The sequence below is a fragment of the Vicia villosa genome, linkage group LG2 (assembly GCF_029867415.1).
Source record: "Vicia villosa cultivar HV-30 ecotype Madison, WI linkage group LG2, Vvil1.0, whole genome shotgun sequence".
Classification (NCBI taxonomy): domain Eukaryota; kingdom Viridiplantae; phylum Streptophyta; class Magnoliopsida; order Fabales; family Fabaceae; genus Vicia; species Vicia villosa.
Window position 1 is genome coordinate 225,686,061 of NC_081181.1, and position 9,672 is coordinate 225,695,732.

The 9,672-nt window shown below is 37.2% G+C and overlaps 1 protein-coding gene across 1 annotated transcript; it reads right to left on the reverse strand.

Annotated features, from left to right (window-relative positions):
- Positions 1–217: 217 nt before the first annotated feature.
- Positions 218–4,776, reverse strand: LOC131654080 (ATPase 9, plasma membrane-type). Its single transcript, XM_058924493.1, has 10 exons — positions 4,488–4,776; positions 4,174–4,293; positions 3,977–4,075; positions 2,693–3,715; positions 2,501–2,605; positions 2,102–2,411; positions 1,473–1,987; positions 1,213–1,386; positions 912–1,094; positions 218–738 (listed from the first exon to the last, which is right to left on the reverse strand). The coding sequence occupies exons 1-10, from the start codon at positions 4,527–4,529 to the stop codon at positions 460–462; spliced, it is 2,850 nt and encodes a 949-aa protein (XP_058780476.1). The 5' UTR covers positions 4,530–4,776; the 3' UTR covers positions 218–459.
- Between the last annotated feature and the right edge of the window lie 4,896 nt (positions 4,777–9,672).

The following is a 9,672-nucleotide window of genomic DNA, read 5'->3' on the forward strand; positions in this document are numbered from 1 at the left end:
ATTTACAAGATATTATTTACAATATAGTATTAAATCGAATTTAACACTTTGTAAAGGCTTTTATTTTTCGCCATTGATAATGGAATGTCTATTAAGTGGTTTTCATGCCTCTATATTTTATTTTATTTGATTGAACTCTTGTTGTTATTCTTATTCTCTTCTAAGAAATCAAGCATATTTGAATCACTAAAGATAAATAGCATAATACCATAACCAATTCAAAAAGCAAAGACAGAAAAGCTTCATTATGAAAATTTGTGATAACATCGGCAAAAAAACATTTGGTGTCTACATCCCAATTTTGGTACATGTAGCCCAATCTCCAAATGTTGGATTATTTCAAAGCCCTTGTTATATACTCTTCTAAATTCCAAATTGGAATCTAAAATAACAAGGCCAATACAATATTCAATTGTATATTTATCTATTTCTCTTCCAAATCCATCTTCTTTCCATCACTCAAACAGTGTAGTGTTGTTGAATTGTCTCAATGTCAAGTCCTTTCAGTTTCACAACAGATTCAACATGTCCCTTCAATGTGTGTAGCTCCCTTAGCCTCGCGATCTCAGCGCGTTTCTTGGCTTGGTCCGCAAGTTCAGACAAGTCTCTATAGTTGTTACTTTCATTCAACACTTGATCTGAGTCTGGTGGATTCAATCCGTGTAGCGTGCGTTGAGCTGCTGCCCATTGCGCTTCTCTCGCCCCCCTTCCGTAATCTTTCTTCGAGGTGAAAGCGGTCTGCATTCCATTACATTTGTTAGAAATATAAGATTACGTGTTCTTTAGCCTCGGTATTCACTTTTCAGATTCCAAATTCACGCGGTTTTGTAATTTGTGAAACTAAAAAGTGAATTCAGGGACTAAAGAAAAACATATTTAATCGAGTTAGTACGGTTATAACGCGAGCTTACCCTATTTTCGGTAATATTATTCCATGCCTTGCCGCTCAAGGCATATCGAATCATGAACTTAAGGATATCCAAAGGAATGTAGAAAACAATGCTGAAGAGCCAAATGACTCCAGCCCAACCCCATCCGATTCCTTTCATGCTTGCGAACGCCCAATTCGCATACACAGCTATCAATGTGGCAATCTAAAAGAAGATAAAAATAAATTAATTTCGTAAGAAAGATACCACAAAAGTAATGAAGAACATTTAATTATTCCGAACTCTGGGTTACCAGGAGCCTATTCTCCTAAAGAAAACTTACCAGTTGTGCGACGAAAAAGGCGGTGAGAAGTAATAATCCGGGACGTTCGACGAAAGACCAACTCCTTGATCGTGTAACAAAGATGAGAGCCTGACTTACGATACTCACTTGAAGGTAAATTGCAGCTGTGAGCTCCGCGTGGCTCTCTCGGATAGATCTTACTCCAAATTTTTCCTACAAATATTTTTCAGTTTATGGATCAAGCATGAAGGCTGAAAATGATGAAATAATGAGCTTATTGCAGAATCACTTAATCTTACTGTGAAGAAATCAGAAGCATGAGCAAGCCAAAAGAAGATAACAGTAATAACAGCAAGGTAGGCACCAAGCACGACGCCAGTGGCGAAAATCTCCCTCAATTTCCATGAATCTGGCATAGGAGATGGCTTCACTCTATCCTTTGAGATAGTCATGATTGTGCCGTCGTTAAGAATGGCAATGATCAAAACCATGAAAGGAGAGAAATCAAATTTCCAAATTAGAGCTAGGAGCATAAAGCCAAGCACGATTCGGATTGTTATTGAAACTGCGTAAATCGTGTAGTTCTTCATTCTTTGAAAAATAGCCCTGCTTGTGAGGACCGCACTCACGATAACACTCAAACCAGGCTCCGTGAGGACTATGTCGGATGCACCTCGAGCCGCATCAGTGGCGTCGGCCACTGCAATTCCAATGTCGGCTCTTTTCAATGCAGGTGCATCATTCACACCATCTCCTGTCATTCCACAAATGTGTTTCCTGTCTTGAAGTCTCTTTACAATCTCATATTTGTGTTCTGCATTTCAAATTCATTCGCATATTCCCATTAGTACTCCCGTCTCGTCTTCCATATAAGATCAATCGATAATACAAACAAATATATGTATGTGTGTATGTATGTATATATTACCAGGGAAGACACCGGCGAATCCATCGGCCTTCTCAATGAGTTCATCGACGGGAAGGGAAGCAATTGAGGCATCCTTGTGTTCGCCAAGGAGGGAGGATGACGGATACATGTTACTTCCCATACCGAGCCTGCGACCCGTTTCCTTGCCAATAGCTAGTTGATCACCAGTAATCATCTTAACGTTTACTCCAAGATTGAGAGCTTGTCTAATGGTTTCTGCACTGTCATGCCTTGGTGGATCAAAGAGAGGCAATAGACCGACAAACGTCCATGGTCCACCTGAACTCTCTTTGGTCTTTTCTGGCACTTCCTGAAAAATTCGCAGAAAATCTCATATAAAGTTATTGATTTGTTCAACCATAATAACTCATCATTAAGAAAAACTAAGAAAAAACTCACTTGTTTGCAAACGGCAAGTGAACGAAGACCGCGGTCAGCGAATTTATCAATAATGGATAGAGCTTTCCTCTTCACATCTTCTCTAAGATTGCAAAGCTCAATAATCTAAAAGAAAATTCAAAAAGTTATTGTAATGCAAAACGATAGACGCCAAATATGACTCGCGAAACCGTGAAAGGTCTATTTATTTACCTGCTCTGGTGCGCCTTTGCTTACTCGGTGCCAGTTACCGTCAGTGTCGATGTATGTTATGGCGGTACGCTTGTCCACTGGATTAAAGGGCAAGAAATGCACCTCTGTGAGACCTTCTCTAGCCTCCTTAGGATCACTCAACATTCCAACAATGCAAGCATCAATAGCATCTTGATTCTCGACCCTAGAGGCTCTTGCTCCGAGCAAAATAACCATGTCCTTGTCGGTATCTCTTGAAAACACCTCAACGAGATTCTTGTCCACGGTAAGTTTGTTCAATGTTAGAGTTCCGGTTTTGTCACTGCATAAAACATCCATTCCTGCCATTTCTTCGATGGCGGTCATTCTCTTTGTGATAGCACCTTGCTCTGACAACCTATGTGAACCAATAGCCATTGTAACTGACAAAACTGTTGGCATGGCGATTGGAATCCCTCCGATGAGGAGAACCAAGAGATTGTCAATTCCGTTCCTATACTTGCGGTGCTGAATCGGATACATAACAACAATCTCGATGACCATTCCCACAGCAATTGAGCAAATGCAGAAGTTACCAATGGCTGTCAACACCTTTTGGAAATGACCAACTTGGTTAGTGCTGTCGACCAAATGAGCAGCCTTACCGAAGAAGGTGTGCACACCAGTAGCGATTACAATAGCCTCGAGCTCTCCTTGCTTTACCGTGGAGCCGGAGTAGACTTCATCGCCAGAGTTCTTGGTAACAGGCAAGGACTCACCGGTGAGTGCGGATTGATCAATCTTAAGAGCATCTCCCTCCAAAAGACGACAATCGGCTGGGACGATGTCTCCTAATTTGATGCTGATTATATCTCCCGGTACCAATATAGCAGCCTCTTGCTCAGCCCACCTTCCATCTCTCAGAACCTTCGTTTTGGGAGCAAGACCTGCCATAAGCGCTTGAGCGGCATTTCCAGCATTGTTTTCTTCTATAAAACTAATGGTTGAGTTAATAATTAGCAACACCGTTATTCCCACAAAATCTTGCCAATCTGGTGGTTGACCCTGTATGTTTCAACAGAGACAAAATGTGAGACTCTTAACGCACTCTCAAAACCAGAACATCTCGAGCGTGACCAGAGTGGTCTGATAGCAAAAACCTATACTAGGTGGCCTAATGGATCTTGGATTTACATATATATAGTAACACGGCGAATAGTATACTACTATACAAATACACCGGTGTGTGAAATTGTCGAATAGATCATTCGTTGTGGAAAATAAGAAATAGTATTTAAAAGCATAATTATGTTATGAAGAACATACCCCTCCATTTGCCAAAGCAATAGCCATGAGAGCAGCAGCCTCCATGACCCATGAGAGGGGATTCCACATAAAACCCAAGAATTTGAGGACCTTACTTTCCTGTTTTAGTCCAAAAATAAATTTTATTAAATGATTTTCATGTAATAATGATATGAATTAACAAAACTTGAGTGTAGATTAGTTGCATAATTACATACACTTTTTTCTTCCAATTTGTTTGGACCAAAAACTGTAAGCCTTTTTTGGCCTTCTTCATTTGTGAGACCTTCTTTAGTACAATTCAATTCTCGAAACACTTCATCCACAGGTATCCTCTCCTATAAAACCAACCAAATTGCATTATATAACATAAATGAATCACTATAACTTATAACAAATCTAATAAAAGAAACATGAGTATGTCAGATCACGGTGTCCTGTATCTTTGACAGAAGTTAAGTTAACTGAACTTCTGTCAAAATTACAACGGCTCATCCTGATTCTGACAAACTCATTGTGAATTTAAACTTACAAGGTCAACCGTCTCTTTCTTAATATCTTCGAGACTTGTCATGTCTCTGATCCTTTATCCTTTATTTGACAATGTTAGTAGTAGTATTATTATTACAAGTAGAAAGTAATGCAAGAAGAGAGTTTGTTTTTATTTGTTGCTTATAAGAAAGAACAAGTTATGAGAGTGAAATTTGTATATGTATATATATAAGGAAAGAAATAGAAGATAATAGTAATACACAAGTGTTGAATCATCAATGGTGTGTGTGAGAGTGAGTTTCTCCTTTCAATTCTCTCTTAACTCTAAAATCACTCATTTCCACTCATTCACTAATAACAACAATATTGAAAATATAAAATAAAAATTATAGTAGTGAAACAGCTACGCTTGAGGTGTTTGTTTTGACCATGTAATGGTCTTTTAGTGCTTCTTGCACGTGGCAATTCATTAACTTCCATCTTGAGAAAACAAAACTTTCATCTTGAGAAAACAAATGATCAACAAAAACACAATATTATCCCTTTTAATTTCTTACCTCGTGTTTAATTTTATGTCATTTTTAATACATTTTAATGTACTACTAATTAATTAATTTTTATATATTTTAAAATAAAATAAGTTTAGTTTATAAAGATGTATATCAAACAAATTTATGTCACTAAAAATTAGTGTTTATTTTAATATCTTGACATCAAAAGAGAATAATCATAATACATAAATTATAATTTTTACAATTTTTTTTAACAAAAACCAAGTTATATTAATTGGATCTCATTTCCAATTCTGAATGGACTTTGATGTAAGGTGGAGTTTCCTCCATTCATATTTGGTTTTGAGCCTCAATAGCATGTTCAACTAGAAAGTGACAGAGTCGTCTCAAACTTTTGAGAGACTCTGTGTAAGAAGCTGAAATTATTTTCAGTTCAATTCTGAAATTTTTTTAAAAAATCTTATTTAAGCGTAAATTAGCAATGTAATATATAATTGGAGGTCCTTCTTATCATAACTTAAACATGAAAAAGTGTGAGGCCATGTGCTGTAGGTCACCTTATCCCTCAAAGACAATCCTGGAAAGTGGGTTAGACCATTGTTACATCTATTTGTGAACCAAAATCTCACTTTTCTAAATCGGTTTTAGGCTTTGATATAATTGCAAACCATAACACTCCAAGTTTTGTCTTCTTCTTCTTTGCCTCTTCCTTCCATATTGATATTGTCTATTAGGGTTTTGCAATCCAATTTAAATATAACTTCTTTAAAGCAACAATCATCAACAAACTCCAATTCTCTCTTCAAGACCATGACTTCAACTAGGTTGGGGTTGTCGTCACATTCAACAAGATCATTGCATGCCATAAGAGTTTCTCCCTTGTTGTTATGGAAGATTATACCAAAACCCCATAAACCCTTTTTAGCAAGACTGACGTCAACGTTACACCTGACCTAGTCCTCTTTTGGAGGATTCCAACATTTCTCTTCGATCTCATCAAGGTAGTGGTTTTTAGTGGAAGCTTTGTTTCCTTTGATAAGATTATTATTTCCATCTCCCTCATTTCGAGAAGAATGGTGGTTTCGAGAGGCAAAATTGCAATAAGATTCAAGATAAATTCAAGAAGTACACGGGTTTAACCTCCTAAATGACCAAGCTTGATGGTAAACCTGAATCCTTCAAGAAAATACAAGGGACATCAAACTTCAACCAACAAAATACTCAAAGCAAAGACGGGAACCACATTCAGTGCTATAACTATGAAAAATGGGGTCATTATGCCTCATATTAGTAGTACAAAGAAACGGAGAAGGCTCAAGACAATAGTGATGACGAAGCCAATATAGTCTAAGATGATTCAGATGATGGCATTGTAGTGTTCATGGCTAGAGTGTCTAAATATCACCATAAATCACGATCATGGTTTCTAGATAAATGTTGCTCAAATCATATGATAGGCCACAAGATCTGGTCAGAAAACTTTGATATCAAGAAAAGGAGAAAGGTAAAATTAGCATATAGTAGAACCCTAAACAAGGTACATGGTTATCAAAAGGAATGATTATAAATCTACAATCATGAAGGATGTGTTATTTGTACCAGGAATGGGGTGCAACATACTAAGTATTAGCCAACTTATAGAGAAGTGCTTTTGTATAATTATGAAGAGTGATGTCTTTAAGCTATATGATCGTACAACCATCCTTGTATTTAGATCACCACTTGCAAAGAATATGACCTTTAAGACATTGATCAATAACGCCGAGGTAGACTGCTTGAAAGTTGTAGTGAAGGACAAGAAAATTTAGCTATAACATCTAAGGTTTGGTTACCTTAATTTTATATCCCTAAACCAATTAGTGGGTCTAGGAATGTGTAGGCTTGCCAAGATTCAAAATCCCTGATAAGACGTGTGATGGTTGCTTGGTTAGTAATAAATCAATGAATTCATTCAAGGCCAACTTACCAATGAGATCAAACAAGGTGCAAGAAGTTGTCCACTCAGATATGTGTCAACTTTTGGAGGATAATTCTTTAGTAGGAAATAGATATTCCATCTCATTTGTTTATGAGAATAACATGAAGATGGGTCAATCTAAGGATAAAGTATTTGATATATTCAAGAACTTCAAGGCTCTGGTTGAAAACAAAAATAGTAGAAAAATAAAGATTCTAAGAACTGATGGTAGTATTGAGTACACATAAATGACCAAGCTTGATGGTAAACTTGAATCCTTTAAGAAAAGATAAGGAACATCAAACTTCAACCAGCAAAATACTCAAAGCAAAGACAGGAACCACATTCAGTGCTATAATTATGAAAAATGGAGTCAGTATGCCTCATATTACTGGTACAATAAAGAAAAGGAGAAGGCGCAAGACAATAGTGATGATGAAGCCAATATAGTCTTAGATGATTCAAATGATGGCATTGTAGTGTTCATGGCTAGAGTGTCTAAATATCACTATAAATCATGATCATGGTTTCTAGATAAATGTTGCTTAAATCATATGATAGGCCACAAGATTTGGTCAGAAAACTTTGATATCAAAAAAAAGAGAAAGGTAAAATTAGCATATAGTAGAACCCTGAACAAGGAACATGTTTATCAAAAGAAATGATTATAAATCTACAATCATTAAGGATGTGTTATTTGTACCAGGAATGGGGTGCAACATACTAAGTATTAGCCAACTTATAGAGAAGTGTTTTTGTATAATTATGAAGAATTATGTCTTTGAGCTATATGATCCTACAACTATCCTTGTATTTAGATCACCACTTGCAAAGAATAAGACCTTAAAGACATTGATCAATAACACCGAGGTAGAGTGCTTGAAAGTTGTAGTGAAGGACAAGAAATTTAGCTATAACATCTAAGGTTTGGTTACCTTAATTGTATATCCCTAAACTAATTAGTGGGTCAAGGAATGTGTAGGCTTTCCAAGATTCAAAATCCCTGATAAGACTTGTGATGGTTGCTTGGTTAGTAATAAAATCAATGAATTCATTCAAGGCCAACTTACCAATGAGATCAAACAATGTGCAAGAAGTTGTCCACTCAGATGTGTGTTTACTTTTGGAGGATAATTCTTTAGTAGGAAACAGATATTCCATCTCATTTGTTTATGAGAATAACAAGATGGTTCAATCTAAGGATAAAGTATTTGACATATTCAAGAACTTCAAGGCTCTGGTTGAAAACCAAAACAGTCGAAGAATAAAGGTTCTAAGAAACTGGTGGTAGTATTGAGTACACATGAAAAACCTTTGAGTCATTTTGTGATGATAAAGGTATACAACATGGAGTCACAACTTCTTATATGAATAATCAAGCATAATTGAATACAATCCTCGTTTTGACCCCTCTCAATTATCTCTTTATTTTTCTATTTCCCTTATTTCTTGAAGAGCAAGAAAGCTTTTGCTCTAACAAAAATTTTATATTATATTTTTAATATTGTAAACTTCTTATACTCTAAATATTTAATATATTTTTTTAACAGTTTGCTACCAGGCCTTGCGGTCGATTAATTCAAAAATATCAATTCTACCGTAAACTTGCAAAGAATCTCATTTAAAGTAAGAGAAAAGTTTTGCTTAGATTGACCCAACAACAAAATTGTTAATACTCACTCGAATTTAAATTTGAAATCTTGACAGGAACACACTCTTATAATCAAACATTTACCAAACCGATCAACCCCTGGTATATCCAGTAATGAGTATGATCTTTTTCTCTTCAATGTGTATGGTGTGAGTTTATGACGTATACTTGAATGCATTTACCTTTTATTTCTTTCACCCTATTTTTGTAGTTAATGGCGGAGAAAGATGATGAATGAAGGAAACATATCCTCTCATGTCCATATCTGTCCATCCATCCTCTTTTTTTTTTTAAGTTGGTCAAAACTATACGTTGTTGGTCCAAATCTTGGTAAGCAAATTTTATAGTGGATGATATATTGTTGGATGATTTCGACCAAATTCAAATTAGGACATTTTCAAAACTCATCTCTTCCAAGGCTCCAAACTTATTAAATGTGAGCATGACTTATTTGAATTGTATTGAATTTATGCAGGAAATAACTTATCTCTCCGTTTTATATTGTTCTGGTCTGGGCCGAGCAGGCCCAACCCTTGATTACCAGCCGAGCAGGCCCACTTCCCTTGGGCCCAACTACTGGACAACAGATAGGGGCTGCCCGTCGCGAAGGCCCTGGCCGAGCAGGCCCAAACCTTTGGGCCCACTTACTAGATAACCGTCAAGGAGTTATCCACGCACGAAGACCACGCGTCACGTCTCAGCGAAGGATTCGGTCAACCATCTCCGAACCCTACGCTCTGTGCATCCAGAACGTGAGTCTCCTGCTGACTCAGCCCTAGCACAGGACGTTCTGGCAGTTCCCTAGCACGTGGGCCTCCAGTTGGATTTGGCCCAATTAGGGAACCTTGGCCCAGCGCTGGGGGCTATAAATACCCTCTTTCACCAGAGGGTCAGGTATTCTATTCTTAACTCTAAACCTCATTCTCTGATAGCTACTGACTTAAGCATCGGAGAACCTTGCAGGTACCCCCCCCCCATCTTGCTCTTCAAGCCAGATATTGCGCCTTGACGATTCTCCTGATCAGGTACGATCAGTGGCGCCGTCTGTGGGAACCTTGCTCCCCCTTCTTTAACAAAGATCAAAGCATAATCTTTCACCATCGTC